The sequence below is a fragment of the Typopeltis vanoorti genome, chromosome 1 (assembly GCF_054136105.1).
Source record: "Typopeltis vanoorti isolate ZY-2024b chromosome 1, IOZ_Tvanoo_1.0, whole genome shotgun sequence".
NCBI lineage: Eukaryota > Metazoa > Arthropoda > Arachnida > Uropygi > Thelyphonidae > Typopeltis > Typopeltis vanoorti.
The window spans coordinates 80367098-80392724 of NC_143549.1; the positions used below are offsets into that span (position 1 = coordinate 80367098).

Genomic DNA, 25627 nt, shown 5'->3' on the forward strand with positions numbered 1-25627 from the left:
AGAAATTTAGAATTTTTTACCTTATAGTCTTACAAACACAAAATGAGCTGTTATTCAAATAAATTTCATAACTTTTACTTTAACTTCAAATTATACAAATACTTCATAAATAATGATAATAAATAATAAGCTAATGCCTTTTATTTCCTTATAGGGAGTAGGTGAGGCCTTTAAACCCTATGTAGCCTTTTGGAGACTGATTGGGCAGTTCAACCTCCGCTAGTAGCCAATCAGAGATAGCTAGCCCATGTCTGTCACTAATTATAGATAGCCACCGATGAAGAGACTGGCAAACAAGTGCTGGCCATCTCTTGGTACCTAATCCTAACAAGACATGTTACTGTCTCTGAAATAATGTGGGTTCTATTGTTGATTTTCTTGAGTTTACGGGATGAAAAACCCGAGTTTCCAGGAGAAAAAACCTGCTTGCCCGTGCCAGAGATCGACTAACTCGGGAACCGGTCGAAGAAAGGCTTAGAAAAAGTTCCTCCATTCGGCAACTAGATTTGAACTATAAGTCTATCTTCATGCGGCCTAGCATAGAGAATGCAAGCACCACTTCTACTGAGCTACACTGTGCAATATTTCTTTAATTTGCAGATGTCAGCTGTATGTCATTGGATCTCTGTCCATTCAGGAAGCTGACATTCACACAAGCTATCACTTTTCCTCTCCTCTTGGAATGACTAATGTTCACCACTTAGGTTTCCTTCCTCTCTCATTGAAGTAACTAGGTTGATTGACCACTGAAGTTTTCAGATTATTTTTGATTTTAATGGTACTGAATTCATATAGTGCATTATGAAGATTTAAGGTAAGTGCCATTAAAATATGTAAGAATTAATGTTTGAAATTTAAACATTAATTCTGGATTTTCATTTTTATAATTTCATACTTGTGTAGTTTTTTTCCTGTTTATCATTAATATTCACATTTGTACTTTTTTTATGTTGTCATTTTATGTGTTTTATTGTGGTTCTTTGCCAGTCTTTTGTTTTCATCGGTGTATAATTTCCACCGATTTTTTTTCTATTTCTTGTGATTTCTAGTGATTTCCTTTGTTATGTTTCTCAGTTTCTTTTGTAAATGAAAGATGCAAAGAGATTATGTTCTTGGTTTCATCCTTTATCCAAGGAAACAAACAAAGTAATCATGACTAAGCTACTTATATATGGAGGCTAATGGTGTTACTTCGGTTGCCTTGGTATCCCATAATGCAAGGCACATATCCTTATGTATAATACTATGCATTATGGCAAGGTCCACTACCCAGACCAATTTCACCTTTTATTAAGGTGAAAAAGTAAAGGGGTGTTCATCATAGGCCTAGAGTTGAAAGTTTTTCCACTTGGTTATACTATAAATTAAAGATAAAGATGCCAAGACGTTATATTCTTAGTTTAATCCTTTATCCAAGTGTAAGCAAAACAAAATTTGTGTGTGAAGTATCTTCATGACTGGACTACTTATATATAGAGGCTAATTACTACCCATCACTTATCTTAGTATTCCATAGTGCAATGCACATATCCTTACGGACATATATATATCATGCTATACGTTATGGGAAGGGCCACTATCCAGACAGGTTTCAACCTTTATTGAGGGCTCAATATTTTTAGCAATGATAAACAGGATAGGAAAGTAGGAAGTGTACTATTAATGCTATCAGAGGATTTGCATCTTGATCAGGATAGAAAGTTCTGAATTTAATGTTAGTAACAATGTTTCATGTGGCAGTGAGTTTGAAGCTACATGTGTCAGGTAGTCTAACAAGATGAAATACGTGGTGGAGTATTGTCACCGACCTGGTGGATCAGTTGCTGGTGTAAATGAAGTGCATTGCCAAATTAGCCTGATGGATGTAAACACTTAATTATCATGGGACACTTTAATTATATGAAGATTGGGTGGCAGTGAAATCTCATGAGAAGAAGGAAAAGTTGAATTTATTGAGCTATTGCAAGACTGCTTCCTCAAGTAACACACGACTAGAAGGAACTCAAGGTCAGAGTGTGATTGATAGAGAGGCATGTGTTAAATGCTAGGAGGAACTCATGTAGGAGGTGGAGTAAAACAGCACTGAGAAAGGATTAAAAATAATATTTAATTCTTCCAATATTTTGTCTCACAGAGACATCTTCTGGGAGACAATATGAGACTTGTAACGCGCATGCAAAGGCAACACAAAACTAAGTGAAACACATGGATGAAAGACTAGTCCTAACTAGGTGCCCTCCCCCCTGTGTGGCACCTATTGGCAACCTCTGATGTAAACTAGGATTTCAAAGTATTTGTGTTTTTTGTATTTTAGGAAGTTTTATGCAACGACATTTATTACAAGAGACCACCAGTAACTCATTGAGGGATTTATTACATTTATTGAGGGAGGCAGCATATCACTCACACCACATGCCATACCTTCTCTTGGGTTGATTCACACTATCTGCCCTCACGACCTCCAAAAGTAAGCCATTCTAGTCATGCACCGCTATGAGAGAAAAATGTAGTTCTCATCCTTTTCTTGACTGCATTCATTCTCAACTTCCATTGATGCCCTCTTATTGTCTGCCTACCTTCCATAAACTGAAAAATTCCATCTACTGGTATGCTCTGTGATCCTTTCACAAGTTTGTCTCTATCATATTATCCATGTTCTCATTCTGTTCTCATAATCAGAATTTCATAGTCCTAATATCATCTTTAATACTCTTCTTTGCATCCTCCTTACTCTTTCTGCATCACCCTGGAAATCAGGAGACCAGATCTCTACACAGTGTTCCAGATGAGGCTCTATCAAAGCCTTGTAAAGAAGTAAAATGACTTCCTTATTCTGATATCAATGTTCATTTCTGCATTGCAATTATCCTCTGTGTAGGCTATGTAATCTACAGATACTGGCCAATATATACACATAAACTCTTATCACTGCCAAACAAAAACTAGGTGTCATTAACACACTAAAAGATGGGGGCTTTCAAGATTTGCTCCAGTGAGCAAGCACTTAGGCCTGAATTTAAAATTATCAATTTTTTAATGGCTACAGCAAAAATACTATGAACAGAATTCTTAACAAGACTTCACCTAATAATAAAAATAAACTAGATTACAATAAAACTGTAGCCATTTCATATGGGATATCAGATAAAATAAACAGAATACTACACAAATACAACCTTAATAATGCTACCTTTAAACCTCCTGCAAAATTAATGAGCTTATGCAACTTTCCTGACCCACCCTGGAGTATATTATATTCAGTGCTTTTGTACCCTGCCTTATATAGGTGAAATCGAATGTACAATTCTTATCCAGAAAAAGGAACATAAATGACACACGCCCAGGATCAGGAAGATATATTATGGGAGTTAAATTGATGAATAACATCATTAAGCAGGAGCTGCAAAACAAGAAAAGGTTGAGGAGGGAATATGAAATGAAATGTAATTAGTAAAAATATCCACTTGACCATTTCCTGTGCACTACTGACATTTTTCCCTTGTAGTATCTTATGTCATATCACCCAAATTTGTTGTCATATCACCCACATGCTTAGCCCTCTCCCAGATCAAGACTGCATGATCACTCTCTTCCTCTCATAGGTAATGTTTGCTATCTTCATTATGGGCAACCTCTGGTGCCGTCCTAGATTCAGCATTGTCAGATCTCAAGTTCCTTCCATCATACAATGTATTAGGTACTCCCTTAGTAGAAGAGAGGAGCTTCCATTACCTCCTCCCATGGAAGATCCTCTTTTTTTTTTTTCACTTTATGTTTCCATAGTTGAAATTCCTCCATTAAGAACTACTTACCTTACACTCATTGAGCTAATTTGCTGACACATGCTCTCTGTATTGTTATCCACACTCCCTAGTTTGTAGCAGTAATCTAATGTATGTTTTGCCCTTGGTTTCTGGTCAGTGTAGCCTCAGTTGCACTGTCTCTCATGTCTTTGATTTAATTTAATATAATTTGGTATTTATGATACATTTAGTGCATTTTTATTGGAGATATTGATAGCGACTGATTAAAACAAATTTCAGCAGTATCTAAGGATCTTTATTAACATTTCAAATCATTTAATTTTCTTATCAGTCAGACCATATAGCAGAATTAGATAGAATGACATTATGTCTAGAATGCATCAATTTGGCACATTCATTAGATTTTTACAAGAATACCATCACTCAGTAGAATTCTTTAAATAATTTTGTCACAGATGTGACTCTCTCAAAACTGACAGAAATATCAACAATCCAAATTCAATTGCTGATCATGAATGCTTGAACAAAAAGTGTTTTTTACTTGAAGTGGGCTATTGTAGTGGCAGAATCAGGTTTTATATATATATATATATATATCAAGCGGATATTAGATCCGGCATTATTTCAAAGCCGAATGTAGAAACTGTGAAAGTTTTCGTAAAAAGAGTTAACCAGAGAGCTTATGGGAATACACTTGCTGACATTCATGAGTTCCCCTAGTACAGACCACTTAGAAGACATGAATGCTTGCCCAAGCGTCCATATATTTGCCTTCTAATGGTTCATTTTGATAAGGTTTCTATGGCCTGACAGCTGTTTCGAACTGGTTGGTTCTCCTCAGAGACCAGGCAGAAACCTCAAGAGAGCAAAAACTCTCTTTCAGTACTAAGGAACTTGAAATATCAGAGAGGTGTATTTTTTGTAAGCGAACTCTCAGTTGGTAGAAAAGGCTTCAGTTCAGCAATACAAAATTATATAACATCCAGATATTAGGTCCGCACTAGGGCAACTTGTGAATGCCGGTGAGTGTATTCCCGTAAGCTCTCTGGTCAACTCTTTTTATGAAACTTTCATTGTTTCTACATTTGGTTTTAAAATAATGCTGGACCTAATATCCACTTGATTTATATAATTCTGCATCATCGAACTGAAGCCTTTTGGCTCTTCATTTTAGTAAATACTTCATGCACCAACCGAGAGTTTGCTTATGAAAAATACACCTCTTCAACATTCTAAGTTCCTTAGCACTGAATGAGAGTTTTTGCTCTCTTAAGGTTTCTGCCTAGTCTCTGAGGAGAACCAACCAGTTTGAAACAGCTGTTAGGCCAGTGAAACTTTATCAAAATGGATCAAATAGGTGAATATATGGATGCTTGGGCAAGCGCTCATGTCTTCTAAGTGGTCTGTGCTAGGGCAACTCATGAATGCTGTGTGTATTTTGGCTAGTGTATTCCCATAAGCTCTCTGGTTAACTCTTTTTATGAAACTTTCATAGTTTCTACATTCACCTTTGAAATAATGAAGGATCTAATATCTACTTGATTTATATAATTTGGCATCATTGAACTGAAGCCTTTTGGCTTTTTATTTTAGTAAAAAAAAAATTTCTATAGTGTAGTACACATGCAACAAAATGGCTCTAGATTCAAGAGCAATTTTTTTGGCATCCATTATTAATGTTACTAATAAGAATGCAGTTACAAAATGCATATTTATGCTTGTATAATGATTTCCATTTGTTATCTCATTCTCTATCTAAAGTGCATTTTAATGGCAGTGTTTACAGGGATGATGCAACTTAGATTTGTGTATATCACATGTTCACATTTATGTTGAGTTCTGTTACTCAGGAAAGTTTTAATTTCTTAAAAGGAACTTTGATTAATATAATGACGTTGCAAAGATATTTAGGTTTTTTTTTGTTTTTTTTTTAGTATTCATTTATTCTATTCCTGGCTGTAATTGTTCCATTAAGGAAAGAATGCTATATTCAAGCTGCAAAAGTCCATTATTAAGTTCAATAGAGAATAAAATTGGTATTGATATTTCAAAAAAGGTGAGGTTTTTTTTTTTGCATATATTATTTTTAAATTTTATTAATTATAGATGATTGATTTCTATGGTAGATACTTTAATAATAAATGTTTATGTGCATGCACTGTTATAATAGATTTATAAAGTATATTGTTACATGTCACTAACAACTGCTGTAAAGCCATATGAAACCCTATAGCAATAATGCTATTTTTGCTTGTTATTGTGACCAGTGGGGAATTCATTACAGTGAACTGCATTCCAGCAAATCTCATGAAAATCCATATACCAAAATTGTTCATTTACTGAATGCTACCACTTTTTTTTTTTTTTTTTTCATTGAATCTTCAGCACAATTGCTATATCAAAGGGGTATTATCATGATGTCAGTGTGAATGTGTCAATCTAATATTTTGGCCATTGGCTTTTAAAAATTAGTAGCTCAAAAAAAAAGAAAAAAAAGTTTGTTTATGGTTGGATGACTTTCTGACATTGTATTATATTTTTATGGAGCAGAATGCTATTGCTGTAATGTTCTGTTTCAAGTTGATAAACAACTAGAATGCAATTTTATGTTCTAAAATTACAAATAAGTCAGAAAGTAGCTGCAATATAGTGAAAGAAACAAAAAAGTATTGCATATCTACAGTGACATATGTTATCTAGTAAATGGGTTTATTAACAAAGAAATATATGTTTATACATGATGATATGTACATCTACAACTATAAATGGAATCTTGGTCGAATAAATCATTAAGGACAGTAAATTATGCGCTCGAAATGGGCACCTTGTTCAAGATTCTCTATCATCTTGGAGAACAAGATTTGGGACATCTGCTGGACCTATCATATAATTTTATCACTTAGTTCATCAAGGTTTGAAGGTGGGTCATGGTGGAATGCCCATTCCTTGAACATACTCCCAAATGAAGGGTATGGAAATTCTTTGAACTTCAATATGAACTTCCCCAGGAAAGTGTTCTGATAAATAGGCTCTAGAACCATTTGATGTGTGACAGGTTGCTCTGTCCTGTTGGAATATCTGTGCAAGAAATGGAATGTTTTTTGCACAACACATCTTATGCAAATCCTAGGTGAATGTAACTAGCATATTCTTGATGCAGTGTTTGCTATTCAAGGTGACGGTCACACTACCCTCTTCAATGAAGTAGGGCCCAATTATGCCATGACTGGAAACCGCACACCATGCAGTGACCTTCTCGCTGTGAAGAGGTTTCTCTTGGAGAAAATTCATCTCAAGAAGCCAATAAACCGGTAGGTTCTTCTCTTTACATGACTGCTTAGATGGAAATGCACTTCGTCCAAGAACCAGACATTATGAAGGAAGGATGGATCTTCATAGACATTGGCCAGCACACGTGCACAGTATTCCTGTCATGCAGAGCAATCCATTGCTGTTAAACACTTATCCACCTGAATGACATTCGGAAAGGCACCAAGCTCCTTAAGGATTTTCTGTAGTGACAACCTTGATACCTAAGTTTTACTGCTGTTGGGCATTGATTGTGTTTCAGAGACTGTAACATTTGCTCCTGCACACACCCACGATTCCCATTTGTGTTAACAGTTTGTGGTCTCCCTGAATGCTCTTAGTAACATTGTATCAGAACACTCCCAGTATGTTAGAACCTCTTGATTAAAGGCAATGATGACATTATTGCTTGGGACATGCTTACGGAAATGACGAACAAATCACTCACAAACATGTCGTAGGCTTAGACCACTTACTCTACTAGCTCCATATGAATGAAAATATTGCTGAACAATAAATGTTTTTTCTTTCAACGTCAACACCATTGCTACAGCTAAATGTAGCAATGACAGTTACTACATTTAGCTGTAGACTCTACATGCGCTCTTCTATTAATGTGCATGCCGTTGAATGGTATATCTCATAGTGCAGTGGTGTTCAACCTTTTTTACTATGCGAGCTACTTTTCTATAAAAAGTTATTTGCCAATCTACTCTCTTATATAGATCACGTTCCCCCAACCTCATATCTGATTACATGCAAATAAACAACTAAAAAAAATACACAACTAAAAACTTTTTGCGTATTTAAAAATTTATTTATCACTTTTAATTATTTTAATACAACAAAAATAAATATATTAGAATAAAATATTTATTTCTCTATTTTCGAAAACCAAAGTTAGAAAAAAACAACAGATTGATTACAAACTCACAAGCTACAGGAAATGCTGGTTAATTAAAAAAAAAGGAAAGAAAAAAAGTTAATGTGAAATTTGGCATTATTTGGACCTCACAATATTTTCAGAGTCAAGTTGATATGAAGAAGTGGCCAATCGTAGACAATCATCCAAATGATCATTTGTAATTTGGTTTCTTAATTGATTTTTTATGACGGTCATATTTGAAAAAGTGGATTCTGACAAGTATGTCGATCCGAAACACAACAGAATTTTTCGCGCAATATCAGTTAATATTGGGAATTTTTCATGTGCATACTTCCAAATGACTTCATTGTTTATTGATTTTAAATGTAAACTATTCTGAATGTTTATTATCTCAAGTTCTACTTCAGCTTGGTTTATATCAAACACCCCCCTAATTTTATTTGAAATTTCTGTGATGTTCAAGTTTTCTTGAAATGGATTATTGGTACAATCATTACAATTTTATTAAAATCTTTAAATCTTGAATTGATTTCTTCCTCAACTAATACTATTTCTCGAATAAATTTTTTAAATCATAGCGAAGCATTTCTTGATTTTGTTCAAAAAATTTTAATAAATATGGGAGATGTCTAAATTCGTGGTCATTTATATTTTTCTTTAATAAAAGTAAGTATTGTTGGAAAGTTTAACTGACATGTTATTGAACTTAACATGTCAGTTAAATTTTTATCTCTACCTTATAACTCTAAATTTAAATTTCTTAATTTCGTATAGAAATCTACTAAAAATGATAAGTGTAACAACCATCTTTTATCACTCAATTGTGGATAAATATCTCCTTTTTCATCAAGAAAAAATGTTATATGGTTAATTAATACAAGAAATCTTTCTAAAAATTAACTTCTGCTGAGCCAGCGAACATTATTGTACAACAGAAGTTCCCTATCATCATCTGCCTGTAATTTAAATAACCGCCATTGCAGGGCTTTTCCTTGAACAGAATTTACAATTTTAAATGTAATATCCAAAATATCTTTTGTGTTTAATCTTTTACTACACAGTACTTGTTGGTAAATAATACGGTGGTATGTTAAAAAATCTGGATTTTCATCATCGTTTTTACATAATGAAATGAAGCCTGATTTATTACCTATCATTGCAGGAGCACCATCAATAGTAATAGACACAAGTTTAAAAAGCAAAAGTTTGTGTTGTTTCACAAATTCATCAAATGCCGAAAAAATTTCTTCTCCCCTCGTCCTTCCCAATAATGGTATAATTTTCAAAAGTTCTTCTTTACTTGAATAATCTTGAAATACCATGCGAATAAATTCCATTAACTGAGCAATATCAGTGAAGTCATTTGATTCATCAAATTGTAATAAAAATGCAACACACTGGTGAATGTCTGACATTAACCTGGCCTGGAAACTTTTTTCCGCCAATTGGAACTCTTCCTTTTGGCAATTTGAAACCTTGTCTGCGGCCTAGAAGTAGTCCTCTCTTGCGACGTCTCGAGAGAAGCTCCTTTCTGGAGGCGGGAAACTCCTCTCTCAAGCAACGTGGATCCGGGCAGTCTCTCTCTGACGGTGACTCTGCACCGGGCGGCCTCCTCTCTGATAGCAATTCTGGAACCGGGACCCCTTCTGCTTGCTTCAGTCCCCTCTTTATTAGGCCTCCTCTGAGACCTCGCATGAAGTTTGGCAACCCCCAAAGAATTGGTATCAGTCTTTCATCTTAAGTTTCAAGTTTGGCACGCCTTTTGTTCTCCTCTGCTTTCTTTTGATTGTAAGTTGCCGGCCATCGGAAAGTTGTTTGAACTCTTTATGACTGAATTTGGAGATGTTTTCGCTTAGAGCCTGCAAGCCTTTCTCATACATACAAGTTTCAATAACAATATTTCTAATGTCGCCATGTACAGCTTCTGCAACAAAAACATTGCCTTTGTTTTTAACATTCTAACATATTCTTATTAAAGCAGTATATACAGTTAGCTTCAAAAGAGTTATTTACAAAAACATCTGATGCAAACTATACCAAGACAAACAAAGTTTATTTTTTTACAATATTCACATGGGACTTAACCTGAGTAAAAAAAATCGATGTAATGTGCTTTGGAATATTTAATATTTATGCTACAATCGAGTTTTTACACTTTGCTTATAATCGTATCTTTGACTTCCACTGATCCAAATTAATTATTTTACCCAGACTTATAAGAAAATTACTGATTTGACAATTTTCACGAAAATTAAACAATAGCAATACACTTAAAGCGAATTAAAAATAATACAAAATAATGATAAATAAAATATTATGTTTTCAGTTTTAATTAAATTTGTAAGTAAGGAGGAATACACAAGAGATCGACCAAAAATCGCTCTGCGATCGATGGGTCGAACACCTCTGTCATAGCGCATGTATTGAAGGGAGTGTCGAAGTTAAGTACTAGTTTATTTATTTATTTTTTTTTGGGGCCATACTGTATTTATTAAAATTAGCATAGCATAACAGCAAAATGGAACATGCAGGAATTTTTAATGGAACAAATGCTATTTCAACATTCGTTATACACACTTATTCACAAGAATATAGTAATTTTATTACTGCAAATATTTCACCCAGAAACTTACTGGTCATCATCAGTGCATCAGCCTAATCACAAGATAATTGTGTAATTGTTGATGGTGATATCCTTTTTGCTGGTTCAGGATACAAGACTGTACAGAGGATTTGAAATTGGAAGTGACCATCACTTTCTATGTAGGATAAAAATGAATATCACACTGAAAAGAACAATATGTAAGAAAGTTTTAAAATTAAAGTTGAGCAACTTTTACAAGTAAACTGTAAACTGAACTATACAAACATTGAAGAAAAAGTGAGACAGTTTGAAAACAAGAACCAAACCTTGGAGTCTCAGTGGCAAACTCTGAAGAAAACATTGATTGATTCAGCTAGGAAGTTATGTGGCGAAGTTGTCTGCAGATATAGAAAAATAACACTGCCATGGTGGACACAAGATGTTAAAGATGAAGTCCTGGATGAGAAGAAAGCATATTGAAAGTTCCTAGCAAATAAATTGGCAGGTGCCTTTTAAAACCTACAGAGAAAAATGTAAAGAGAACTAAGCTATGCATACAAATAGCTAAACAAAAAGTCATGGGAAGACTTTGGTAAGAATATAGAAAATAAATATCAGGAGGGTGGCACAATGTTCTTGGGGCTATTGAAAAAAGCTTAGAAATGGAGGAAAGAGTACCATAAAAGGAACCAAAGATGATAAAGATGTCATGTAAACTGAAGATGAGGGTATTCTAGCTGTCTGGAGTAATTACTTTGAAAGACTATTAAATGAAACAGAATAGTAAACAGTTTTCAAGAGGAATGCAAACAGGAGTACATATCAAAAACTTGAAAGACAGCTGGAATAGATGGCATTTGACTAGAAATGTTTAAATTTGAAGGTATAAAATTTTTAGTGTCTGCACTTCATATTTCAGATGGCTTGGTCAGTTGTAGGATCAAATTACAGATGATTGGAGTAGATCTCTCTCAATAGTACCATCATTAGAAACAGAAATAAAATTGAATGTGAGAATTATAGAGGAATTTCTTTATTAAATATTTTTTTACCAGGTAAGATTTATGGTAAGCATACTTGAATTCAAAAAAAGTTGCAAAAAATTGTGAAAGAGAAACTTGGAAAAGAACCTGGGTTCTGGCCAAATTTGACAAGTACAGATTCTTGTCAAATCAGATTTTCACTTTATGGCAAATAGTTGAGAAATCATTAGAATATGACAAGGATCTGTACTTTAGTTTTGTAGATCTGGAAAAGGCATAAAGATGCCCAGAGAAAAGGTTTTCAAAACATAATTATATTACACATTTAAATATAGAATATATATTGCATTTATGTTGTAAGTCAGCAGTTAGAATTGAAGGAAATACAGGAAGATGGTTTGATGTAAAATCTGGGTAAGATGAGATGGCAGATTATCTCCACTCTATTCATCATCTGCATGGATCATGTTATTAAGGAAAGTGGCATTAAATAAATTGGATATTAGAATTTCAGATATCAAACTTATCTCTTTGCTTTATGCAGATGAAGTTGTACTCCTAAAGAGTCTCCAGGGTTCTCTAACTAAATTGCATAACAGCCGTAACAAATTTTGCATGAAAATCAGCAATGTTGCATACCCATAAGGATGTTTTGCATTATGGGATACTAAGGCAAGTTGTGAAGTCATACACCTTTACCACGAGTTTCCGCAGTCCTGAAAATAGTTCAGGCACAAACTTGTTTTCTTACACTTGAATAAAGGATATATAATTTTTTGGTATCTTTAATTTATAGTATAACCAAGTGGAAACACTTTCAATTAGTAAGTACTCATTGAAGTTTGCAGCTGTAATAAAGTCTTGTCACTTATCACTTAACATAAGAAGTATTGTTGTATCATACTTCTTGCTCAATTATGTTTTATCGTCTTATAACTCTCTCTTGTTAGTATTTAACTAGTTGTAGGCTGATATATCAATTGAATATGAAGAAAATTTATATTATACTGCACCACTCCATATTCTGAATTACAAGAGCAATTTAGATAAATCAACCTTCAACTGTATTAGGTTATCATAAGCTGATTTTAGGCCGAGGTTTTTATTCTTACTACATAGGGTTCCTGCTGAGATTCGTATTATTTTAATGAGCAGTGCAATGAAACAATCAGGCAAATACAAGATTCAATTCAAACAAAATTATCGAATGCAGTGTCACATAAATTACATCATAACACAGCATTCCAACAGGGACATTACAATTAAACAAATACAAAACTCTCATTAAGATTCTAGTATACCACTCAACTGAGCTCAAACTTTATAATTAAAGATTATATTTAACAGATCTTATCCTTCTTGTTACAAAGGACTTCTATCATAACTTTACTCTGATCAAAGTTATATTTCAAAACATTTAAATATCAAATCAATTCAAGGTATTCAGAATGAATACAACTCATGAACCATCAAACATTCATTTGTACTTCTCTAAGCTCAGTCAATCAATTTTAGTTCTTGTAAGTTCGAGATTCCTAAATTACAACAAATAGGCTTCTCAGTATTCTCATTCAGTCAATGAACACCTAATTCAATAATATAGCATTTATCACTTGAAGAGGGGAAAAGTCTTAGCACATCACACATTAAATCTTGACCCGCTGAATACAGCAACTAGGAACAATATACTATCGGCGGAATTAATTTTTGTTACTTCTCACTAAGTATAGCAAAGGTAATCTTACCAGGATATAGCATAGGGAGATCGAACAACATTTTAAAAGTCCTTGCTGACTTTTACTTTGTAATAACACAGACTTAAAAGAATCTTCCACTTCCACGACTGATTTATAGACTCGGGAGAATATAACCTTTATGCACTTGGTTTAAATTATCTACCTATTTCTTCTTTTTCATATACGTATTATCCTATTTCCTGCACTATTCCATTGTTAGGCGTTAGGATGTTTTGGTATAAATCCAACTCAGAAAAAAGGTAAGATAAATACCAAGTGATTCCCGGTCCTTTAAATACCGTTTCCGGCATGTCAAAATTCCCTTCCAGTCTCCAGCTACCGTTTCTCTATACTTCCCTATTCGATTCTCCTTTTTATTTTAGTTTTTGTATCCACTCCTTCCTTTTTCCTGCCAATAACTGGTTCTCACCGGTGTTTGGCTCACGTCAAACTTGTTTTTCTCTTCGTATATAGTAGTTCACTCTCCAACACGTGCTAGGAGAAATTTGCATGTTTTCTCACAACAACCAATCAAACGATATCACAAAGAATCTTCTGGATATATTAAAATTACATACATTACAGTTTCTAATATTATTGAAAGAATAAAGCAAATAAAATAAATGACACTTTAATATAGAGGCTTTTCATGTCTATAATATATTTAAAAATTACATAAATAAAATTAACTAACAAAACTAAAAAGGAATTACATGAATAACATTTTATAAGCAAGAAACTAACAAAATAAATTTAAATAAGTTCTGCTTATGATATGGTAGATGATGTTAATTATGAATGAAGTATTATGAATGAATTATTACTTGGGGTGCTTAAGGGTCAAAGCTGTATAACTGAGAGGAGACCTCCACATAGCCTCTAAAGGAATGCGGAGAACCGACCAGGGCTTCTGACCTAATGTCCAATCCTCACCTTCTCGTGGTGCACCCTGTTGGGTATCTACTTTGATACTGAACGAACGAGGATGGGCTGGCAATTTGGGATTTAGCCGACCAAAGTGTATTCTTATTGGTTAAACCAAAATAAAAAATGATGGTACAACATGACAAAATTTCATGCCGGCTGGGGCGTCGCCCGGTTAAACAAGGCCCCCGTTGTTTTCGCCAGGGAACCAGGGCGAACAGCGAAAAGTCAGCTACTGGAACAAATCTGAAAACAAACCCCAACTCAACATCACCAGAGTTAAAGATCGGTACTATCAACGTAAGAAGCCTGAATGGCAAAGAAATGGAGCTAGCTGAGGAATTAGATAAGTACCAGATCGACATAATAGGGGTGACTGAAACAAAAAAGACCAAAACTGGTGAGATCTTTCTGAGCAATAAATACAAAATGTTATATTCAGGCAATAACAATCAAGGAAAAGAAGGAGTAGCCATAGTATTCAACACAAAATACGAGGCTAATCTTCTTGAATGGCAGTCAGTCTCAAGTAGAGTAATGTGGGCAAATATGAGAATTGGGAACTGGACAATGAGACTTATTTGTGCCTATGGTCCCACAGAAGGTTCTACTAAGGTAGAAGTGGAGGAATTTTTTGAGGCTTTAGAAAAAGCAACTGACACAATGAAAAAGGAAAAGTTGGTCCTTGTTGGGGATCTAAATAGTAGAGTAGGAAATGATTGTGAGACATACAAAAATATTTTGGGAAAATTTGGAGAAAAGAGCAAAGCTAATAATAATGGCAAATATCTGTTGGATTTCTGCTCAGGACATGGACTGGTTATTACTAACACCATGTTCCAACATAAAAATGTGCACAAATTCACATGGAGAGAAGAGGCTAGGAATAAGAAAAGTCTCATTGACTATGTTATTGTTGATAGTGATGTTTTCTCCCTGGTGCAGGACACCAGAGTGTACAGAGGATTTGAAATTGGAAGTGATCACTATTTAGTCTTGAGCAGGATAAAATTGAATTTCATATTGAAAAGAATAACATGTAAGAAAGTTTTAAAGCGAATAAAAGTTGAGCAGCTCTCAGATGTGAACTGTAGACTAAAATACAGAAATATTATTGAAAAGAAAATGAAAGAGTTTGAGAACAGGAATCAAACCTTGGAGATTCAGTGGCAAACTCTGAAGGAAACATTGATTGATTCTGCCAGAGAGGCATGTGGTGAGGTTGTGTGCAAAGATAAAAAAATCAGAACTCCCTGGTGGACACAGGAAGTTAAAGAGGCAGTGAAGGAAAAGAAGAAAGCATATCAAAAGTTCCTGGCAAATAAGTCAGCTTTTACTCTTACAGAATACAGAGACAAATGTAAGAAAGTTAAACAGTGTGTAAAACTAGCTAAACAAAAGTCATGGGAGGACTTTGGCAAGAATATAGAAAATAAATATCAAGAAGGTGGCAAAATATTCTGGAGGTTGTTGAAGAAGCTTAGGAATGGAGGAAAGAGTGCTGTAAAAGGAATTAGAGATGATAAAGGTGAAATGAAAACAGGAGAAAAAGATATCCTTGAAGTATGGAGTAATTACTTTGAAAAACTGCTAAATGAAACAAGCAGTGATGACAGCACAGTGATAAAAAAACACTGACCAGGCATGCAGTCAGGAATACATATCCATACTTGAAGTCGAAAAAGCCATCAAAGGCTTGAAATGTGGAAAGGCAGCAGGAGTAGATGATATTCGACCAGAAATGCTGAAGTATGGTGGTATAAGAGTCTTACAGTGGCTGCACTGCATATTTCAGAAAGCCTGGACAGAGGGACGAATTCCCGATGATTGGAGTAGAGCTCTCATAGTACCCATATATAAAAAGGGAAATAAAACTGAATGTGAGAATTACAGAGGTATTTCCCTACTGAGTGTTCCTGGCAAGATCTATGCAAGTATACTTGAGAAACGGTTGAGAAGAATTGTGGAAGAAAAGCTTGGTGAAGAACAAGCTGGATTCAGGCCAAATAGAGGCTGTCAGGATCAGATCTTCACTTTACGACAAATAGTCGAGAAAGCATGGGAATATAACAAAGATCTGTATTTAAGTTTTGTCGATTTGGAAAAGGCATATGACAAGGTGCCAAGAGAGAAGCTATTCAATACGCTAAAGTTATATGGTGTCAATGGGGCATTATATCAAGCAATACTTAGTCTTTATTTGAGTTGTGAGTCAGCAATTAGAATTGAAGGAAGTACAGGAAGATGGTTTAATGTTAAATCTGGTGTGAGACAAGGATGTACATTATCCCCTCTGTTATTCATTATCTATATGGATCACATTATGAAGGAATGTGGTATTAAACCTGATATCAAAATTGGAGATGTTAATGTCAGCTCTTTGCTTTATGCAGATGATGTTATACTTCTAAATAAATCCGCTACAAGTCTGCAAGATTCTCTGACTAAATTGAATAGCTGTTGTAATAGATATGGTATGAAGGTCAGCAATAAAAAGACAAAGACAATGAAAATAGGCAGATTCATTGAAAATCTCAACTGTGTTGTGAATGGAGAACCTGTGGAACAAGTAAAACGTTTCAGCTACTTAGGCACAATTTTTACTGAAGATGGTAAACTAAATATAGAAATAGACAACAGAATCAGCAAAGCTGGTATGGTGGGAAGTCAATTGAATAAATTCATATGGAATAAGAAAGAAATTAGTCGGAACACTAAATTAGCTGTATACAAGACTGTGTTCAAACCAATTTTAACTTATGGATCTGAGAGCTGAGTCAGAAGTAAAACACTTGACCAAAGACTAGAAACCGCAGATATGAGAGTCCTGAGAAAGATTAGAGGCGTGAACAGATGGCATCAATGGCAATATCATATTAAAAATGAGGATATTAGGAAAGAACTTGACATTGTCAGCATCCAGGAATGCGTTAGCAGAGCTAATCTCAGATGGTATGGTCACTTAAATAGAATGGGAGAGGAAAGATTAGCAAAACAAGTGTTCTCTGCCAGGTTGGCAGGAAAACGACCCAGAGGAAGACCAAGATATAGGTGGATTGATACGGTACAAAGTGCCTTAGACGATAGAAATATAAGATCTGATAATGTTGGAGTCTTGACAAGTAACAGACTGATTTGGAGGAAAATTGTAGATAGGAAGTTAGTAATGATGTAATTTTTTCGTGTAGTACTGTCATATCCTGTACACCCCTTGAGGGTACATGGCAGGAATTTGATGATGATGATGATGATGATGATGTATTATTACTTATAAATATCTTCATTCACAATTTAACAGTATGAATATGCTTCTTATGTTCATTCTCATTGAATATAGAATATTCAGCTTTATTATTATTATTTTTTTTTTTTAATTACTGGGAAAAGCAATAAACATATTATCTTTTTTCCTTATGTTATGCACAAGTTTATCTAAAATAAAAATAACAAATTACTCTTGCTGCACAATACAACAGATTTCAGTTTTGTTCTTTTCTCAAAATATCTGCTATTCAGTTTGTTCATTTTTCTAGATTGAAATTGATGATCCTTCAGAATTAACAGAAGAGTTTCTTTTAAACGAGCTTCATCCAAAAATAAGTATCTTTAAGCAGAAGTTTGCCAAACCAAAGGGTCCTGGACACAGAGGAGCAAGGCGACTTATTAGGACACCAAAGACAGAGGGAGAAGATGAGGAGGAAGAAGAGTAAAGTAACATATGTCATGACTTTTAATCATGCCTAATACTTAGGAGGATAAATTTAATCTACTAGTTGAAGTGCCTGGACAGTCTTCCACTGTATTACAGTATTTTTCTTATGATGAATTCTTTTAATTCTAAAAATTTAGTGCAGTTATTAAAAAAAAAACTTCTTGTTTACATAATATTAGTAATTTACATTAGTGATGTGAATTACTAATAAAGTAAAATATCTTTCAAAAAATTAAGTGCATTCAAAACACGAGTCGTGAAGATAATCTTTTTTGCATAATTCATTATGTATAGTTTCATAAAGCTCATTCCTTTATGGCTTCATTTCAGTGCTGTAAAATAAATAGGAATAGGGGATATTAAAGATTCATCTAATTTCAAAGGTTGGATCTTTAATATATATGTAGAATATATGTAGAAAATTTGACCAGAGAGCTTATGAGACTACATTCCTTGGCATTAAAGTTATCTTTGCTTGCACTACCTGAAAGACAACGAGTGCTGCTTTATAAAACATTTATCAAAAGCACTAATAAAATATGATTATATGGATGCCTGGGTAGTGCTTGTGTCTTTTAAGTCGTACAAGCTGGTAACTTAATGCTAAGGCTTTTATTCTCATAAACCCTCTGGTCAATTAAAACTTTCAAAGTCTCTCCATATATTTGCCTTTGAAATAAGGTTGGATCTTTAACATTCCCTATTTCTACTCATTTATTTAATTCAGATATTTATTTTAATTTAATTATGTTTACTGATGTTTGTTTTTTAAACTTGTTAGTTTCTCCTTTATATTTAATTAGATTAAAAACTTATGCACGTCTTTGTTATCAGGCAAGTGAGACCTGTCCATAATAACATCAGAAAATCAACTGTATCAGTTGATTTTTACTTGCTTACTTACTTTCTTCTACTCTGATACCTTCACATGATAAATATAGCACACTTTTCAATGCTTAATGAAATTGAATAGAATAGCAATTTTGCAAGTTTAGTCAAGGATGTAATCCTAACTGTTGATTTCATTCATGTAGTAATATTTGTTGAATGTTTATTATTTTTTTTTTTTGATAATGTATGTATTACTTCCAGTATGAACCACAATGAAATAAACACTGAAAAAAATTGTTTTAATTCTAATAGTTTCCTATATTCTGTGGTATACTGCATCAGCGATAAAATGTTTTCATTTGAAGAACTTATATTAACAGATTGATTCCTAATACATAAACTGATATAGATAGAATTATTGTTAGATTGTTAGTGCATATCATTCTGAGATTTCAAACATGTAGTTCATTGTTGAGCTGTCAACCATAGTTGGTTTAAAATACGTTGTCTTGATTTTTGTTAGACTGTGTTGGCCAACGTCATTTCAGCAGTTTCTTTGAATTTGTGGATATAGCTGATAAATTCAATATATAGCATTCTTGTCAAAGTACCTTAGAATGTTTTTTTGTTAAGAAAAGCTAGACCAGATTTGCAAACTCGCTTTTTCTCTACATTCCTCATGGGAATCTCTCTCAAGGGTCTTAACTGTCTGACATAACAGATATTACACATGCAGAAAATTTTATATACACTTAGTCTCATTTAAGTTGTAAATGAGATTGTTTTGGTAACCTCAGCATCATGATGAATTTTGTCATCAACATGGCAACAACTTTTAAGTTGTTCTGCTTTATTACATTAGCATTTTATCTGTGATTTATGTAAGAAGATTAAGAAGTTCTGTCCTATGTTTGCTAAGACATTAGATGTTCTTTTGAAAGATATTATTGATAGCCTTTTTAGTTTTTCATGTATAATGAGACCTGTGGAGTATCCATAATTATAGAATCATACTTGTACCACAGTAAAAAATTAATTTATTATGCAGGTATTTCGTCTTACTTATCATATGACATCGTCAGCGTGAGCAGAGCACAAAAATAAGGAATTTGAATAAAAAATACATTGGAATCTCTCTCTCTCATATATATATATATATATATATATATATATATATATATATATATATATATATATATATACTCCCGCCTTTACGAATTAATTTGTTCCTGGCAACTGTTCATAAAGCGGGAGTTTATTTGACTTAGAAATAATGCTATAAGTGAGAGTTACGTTCATAAGGAATATATAAAATGAATATTAAATGATAAGACTTTACTAGCCAAAGATTTACATATTTTAAAAATAACATGAAAAAAACTTTTAATTAAAAAAGATTCTTTGAAAAAAAAAACTAGCTCATTTCTATATTACCAAGTGAATCGACAGCCGTCGAGGTAGTAGGAGATATATTATGAAGCTTTGGCACATCTTTTTTTTCAAAGAAGGCCTCGAGTGTCATCTGCTTCATTGACTTTCAGTTCTTTTCGTTTAAAATAGCTCGATAGCAAGCAGAAGCATTATTCATTTTATGGGAAAAATTTACTAAATCATTCAAAGTCTGAATCTTGTGATTCAAGGATTGCTTGAGTTTTTTGAGAAGTTTAAATGCTTCTTCTAGGCCTTTTAAAGTGAAAAACCAAGTTAGAGCTTCATATTCTTCATCTTCTTTGTCCTTTTCTTCTTCATTTCTTTCTTGTTCCTCTAATTCAAGGAGATCATTGGGTGAGAGTTTCACAATGTGAGATTGAAGTAGGCCATTAACATCACCTTCCTAAACTTCCATTTGCAACTAGTTTTGCAGATTTTGTAGCTTAACCTTGTACTTTAATGTTATGCCAACCAGTTTTCGCTTTTTATAGTGGTCAAACCACCCACTATTTGCAGCAAAAGTCTCTTTGCAGTCATCCCCTTTTTGGTCTTTCAGCATTTTAAAAATGGCTAATGCTTTAGAGCAAATTGTTGCATGGGTAATAGGCATGTTTATCGTTGCGTTTGGTCACTTATCCCAGCAGTTAAGTTTTTCCATATGAGGAATTATACTGCCTGTTTCTTTATTCTATGTATTATGTAACCATTTAGACTATGTACTATGTAACCATGTAGACTGCATAGATTGCACATTTTTTACTTCTTTCAAATATTTTCTTTATTCTTTAAAATGGTGCCAACTGTAAAAGCGGCAAGAGAAAATTTCTCAGAAAGAGCTTTAACAGTGCTACCCACTTGATGGCTGGTAATAATTTTGTATTTTTTCTCTAACGTAATTGTTTTTCTTGGTTTCTTTTGCTCATTTTCTGGTTTTGTACTGTTGCTTCTTTTTGACATTGTTGGAAAAGTGAAAGGGTTATAGTTAAAAAGAAAACAAAATAAAAAATAAGGTGTAATTGAAGAAAACTACGAATAACACTCATGTTGCCAAGGCTCGTGAGTGACTGGGGTTCATTCTAACTCATCATCATTATGTCATTACATACTGCATAATTCCCTGTACACACCCCTAATTGCCTTCACTGCACACAATTTAAAATAAAAATTCCAATCCAAAAAATATTCATAAAGTGAGAACTACCTGTATATATATAATTCTTCTGATGCCATTGACCATCAGTCCACTGTATACTCGGTAAACAGGGATAGATCCAAAATCATTTACAAATACTGTGATTAACTTGAAAGAAAAATCTTAGAATCAACAGAAATTGCACTAAATTCTGTTCACCTTAATGTCAACCTCAGCCACAAACTTTCTGATTGCTATTCAGCTGTGGCAGCCACGAGATCATATCCTCATGCATGAGAACAATAATGCTAGTCCACAAATTTATTTTAATGTGAGCAATCTGTTATTAATTTAGAACTTTGGCATACCCAAGTAATGTTTTTATGTATCTTCTATGTATTATGCACCCAACCATGCCTTCTAGTAACATGAAACTAGTAGTTCCTTTGGAAATAAATTATTTTCTATTTTATCATTCAGCTATATAGTCATATAAGTTCTTTTTATTAACCAATGATCACACAGCATGTTCATTGGTTAAAAACTACTGTGCTGAAAATAAAATTAAAGTAGATAATTTTACTTTAAAAAATAAAAAACTTGAATACAGTTAAAGATGACGATTTTCACACTTTAAAAATAGTAAGGCAGCCATTGTGATTGAATTTAGGTCAATGAATTAGGGGTTTAGCACTTTCTTTGTATAAACATGAATGCTTATACAAACAAAGTGCTAAATGTATAGTGATATGTAATAGTTTTTGCATTGTCCCACTGGATTCTGTGCTTATTGTTTTCAGTTCTGTGTTGTGATAGGTAAGATTTGTGAGGTTTGATGACCGAGATGTGATGTTGATGTTCAGAGATATGTTTATTGACAGATCTTCCTGCTTGTATTTAGTAGCAGAAACATGGTATTCTCATCACTGACGTTGTTCCAACAAGAATGAGAGTTTATCTTTTGGAGAAGGTAACAGGTAATGAATTTGGTTGATAGGTTTGTAGGTAGTGATGAGCTTATATTTTCTCATAATTTTTGCCACCAATTTAGAAATGTCTTTAATATATGGTAGAACTAGAGCTGAAACCATCTTCTTGGACCACCTTAGTGTTATATTTTATGGTTGTCATCTGTGCCATTGTAAAATTTTTCTTACTTATTCTTATTGTCTTGTATCTTAATTTCAACTGCACCTTGGTTAATCCTATACGTGCTGTACTCCCTTCACCTTATGTCTTAGCTAACTCTATGCTACCTTAATCTGCTTAACATATATCTCACTGTTAATCCTTCTTAATCTTATTCCCTGTTCCCACCGCTAGTAAACAGACTTTAATTTATCAGCCTATCTAAGTTATACAGGTCACCAATTCTCACACTAATCAATCAGAAAAATTTATTTTAATTAACGACTGCATCATTCTAATTGAATTTTATGTAGTTTGAAAATTAAGGTAAAGAACACAGGCAAGATCTTAGTTAAATACACATAAATTCCTATAGCAAGTCTTGGCAATTCTCAAGCAGGCGCTAAGTTTTTTTAGAGATAGTGCATTGACAAGGTAGATCAGGCAAGATAGTTAAACAAACAAAACATTTTATTTTAAACTAATAAGAAAGTACAATACACACATCTTAGAACTTTGCACATAACAGTTACTTTATTCCATCACAATGCTAACATCTATAATAAGCAGGTAACTATTCTCTAAGTTACATCTTAACTTAATTCCTTCCATTAAATGTGCAAATTTTACTAACAAATACTTGTAAGCACCTTCATTACACATGCTAATTCCAATTGTACTATTTAGAAACATTAACAAAATGTGCTTACTTACAGTAACCTTTCACATATGCAGTGCAGACAATTGAGCAAAACTTCAGATATGTCTTCATTATGGGTTACAATTGTTGCTTGGACATGTTGTGGCAATTCTCGCTCTGGGAATTGTCGGAAAAGGTCGCCGTGATTCTTCTGTCAGTACTGCCGCTGCAATTTCCCATTGGTAACTGGAAAGGAACTGCCAAAGTTTCCATTATGGCTGCGGATAGTAGCACTCTCCTAGCATGTCCATACATTCAAACAGGACCTCCATCGATAACGGCCTTGCCTCCACACACACCTGGAACGTCGTTCTCTGAGAAAGGAGAAAACTTAGAACCGAAAAATCGAGAACCCTGCTGGTCTGTCTCAGTCCTCTTTTATATCTTCTCTAATCCTTTGTTACTACGCTATAGTTTCCAGGATTACCCACTAGCATGATGACGTCACTTCGGCTCCCTCCACTTGCGTGTCTCTATCGTGGGTGCATATTTTTATGTTTGCAAGGCATTGCGAACATTTGTTTTTGCCTAGTCATCATTCTAATCTCTGTTAATCCCCTCTTTTCCGTTTTACATATAACTTAATGGAAATTATTTTATGCATTTTACAGAAAATTTATTACATTTATTTAATTGCCACATAAATTCTATTTTATATATGTTTGGAAACCTCTGTAAAATCGAACTTGATGAGTTAATGAATTTAACGAATTGTGAGAGATTTTACATTAGCCTCTTTACCAAAATCAGTCACATTTAAGTCAATTTTTTTTAGCCAATGTAGCTTCATCCTTAACAATCAACAGAGCTTTCTGCACATCCTCCAAACCCAACCTCTTCCCCTAGAACACAAAAAATTGCACTCATTCTTAAAAGGTATAACACAGACCTCCCCCCCCCCTTCAGTCACCAAAAATTAGCTACCCTTATCTTCTCACCCTGATCAATATCTGTCTAGAAGAACACAAACTATGTCTACCATCTGCACTATAGTCATTTGGAGTGACAGACTGTACCATGAATGCAGATCATTGGAAGAAAATCTCCCACTTATGCATAATCAAATTTAAATTAGAGAGACTATTTTTGCAATCTACCACAACACTACAACATTCTCCAGACTTATTCAGCTGCATTACCCTGCCAAAACTATTTGATCATCATTTTGAGACAGAAAAATCATCACTGCACCCACAGAAGGTACCTGTTAGACTATAGAAGTCTGTCTACCTTTTACATGAGTCTGCATTTGCTTCTTGCTGGTGTGCCTGTGTGTACATGCTTATATATGTCTTTGTACCCATGAAGATGCCTTGGTGACTGAGGCAAAATATTGACTTAGTAACCTAATTAGCTAAATAAATAAATTTAGTTAGTTAATTATCTTTAGATGTGTTTTCTCCATTAAAAACATCAGCATGAAGTACCATATCAAGTAGCAACAATAAAAAAGGAAAATGAAATGGATTACCTAAAAGGAAGTTCTAAAAATGGCCACAACCTAGAGCCTGTCAGTAACATTTTAAAGCCATGAAATTCCTTGGAGACATTTGTCATCAGTGTGAAAACACTATAAGGTGAGGTTTCTTTACCTTACATAAAAAACATCATCAATAAAATTGCCAATGTGTTAAGCAGTATTACTTAGATTGTTTTCATGCTGATGACATGAAAAACCTAATTCACCATTTAAGAGACCAGGTGTATATAAAATTTTTTGGCCTTGCAGTATCTGTTACATCATATAGAATAGGATTTTCAGGAGAGATTTGCATGAAAGAACATATTATGAATATAGGAAAAGAGGGAGCTTACAAATCTGTCCTAACTTTTCATGCTACCAATGAAAAATTAGGTATGTTGGCAGCTCACAAGAATGAAATATATTGAATTTAACAGATGTATCTCAAATTCAAAGAAGCTGTTGAAATATGTTCAACACAGTGCAACAAAAATCAAGGCCATTTTAATTAATTGCGGTTAGCATACATAAAAGACCGAAGAAGCTAAGAACTAAATTATATGGACATTAGAAAGCATATCTCAACAATGAACCGTATGTTTGAAATCTTAGAACAATATGTACTAACAATTTAATAACAATTCTTTCTATGTCTATTTATGTATTAGGAGTGAATCTTGTTGCTGTAAGTTTTTCAAATTAAATTTTTTTTATTCCTGATGAAATGTACTATAGAGCATAGAAAACAGAACTAAGCATTTTTATTGTTTTTTTCATTGTTGTTCATTCCAGAAGTAATATGGCGAATAATACCAACCACAGAAGCTTATTATCTATTGCTAATTTTTTAATCAAATTGCAATGATATGTGGTGTTGTGTGATGAAAGAACACAAAGGAGAAGAAAAGTTTTCTCAATAAAAATTTATAAGTAACAAAATACAAATAAAAGGTATTTGCTGATCAGCTTCAAAAAATCCTTACTTATAATATGGTTGGTGATATTAAAAGATTAGACTCTTCATTTTTATCTCAGAAGCAAAGAA

At 33.7% G+C, this 25627-nt stretch overlaps 1 protein-coding gene across 1 annotated transcript in view; it reads left to right on the forward strand.

Annotated features, from left to right (window-relative positions):
• LOC150110127 (twinfilin-2-like) overlaps positions 1–17973 on the forward strand; it is an 84632-nt gene extending 66659 nt beyond the window's left edge. Inside the window, exons 9-10 of the mRNA XM_090391600.1 lie at positions 5699–5820; positions 17720–17973. Of these exons, the coding sequence (XP_090247726.1) occupies positions 5699–5820; positions 17720–17896 (299 nt within the window). The 3' untranslated portion in view covers positions 17897–17973. The remainder of the gene's footprint in view (positions 1–5698; positions 5821–17719) is intronic.
• The last annotated feature ends 7654 nt before the right edge of the window (positions 17974–25627 follow it).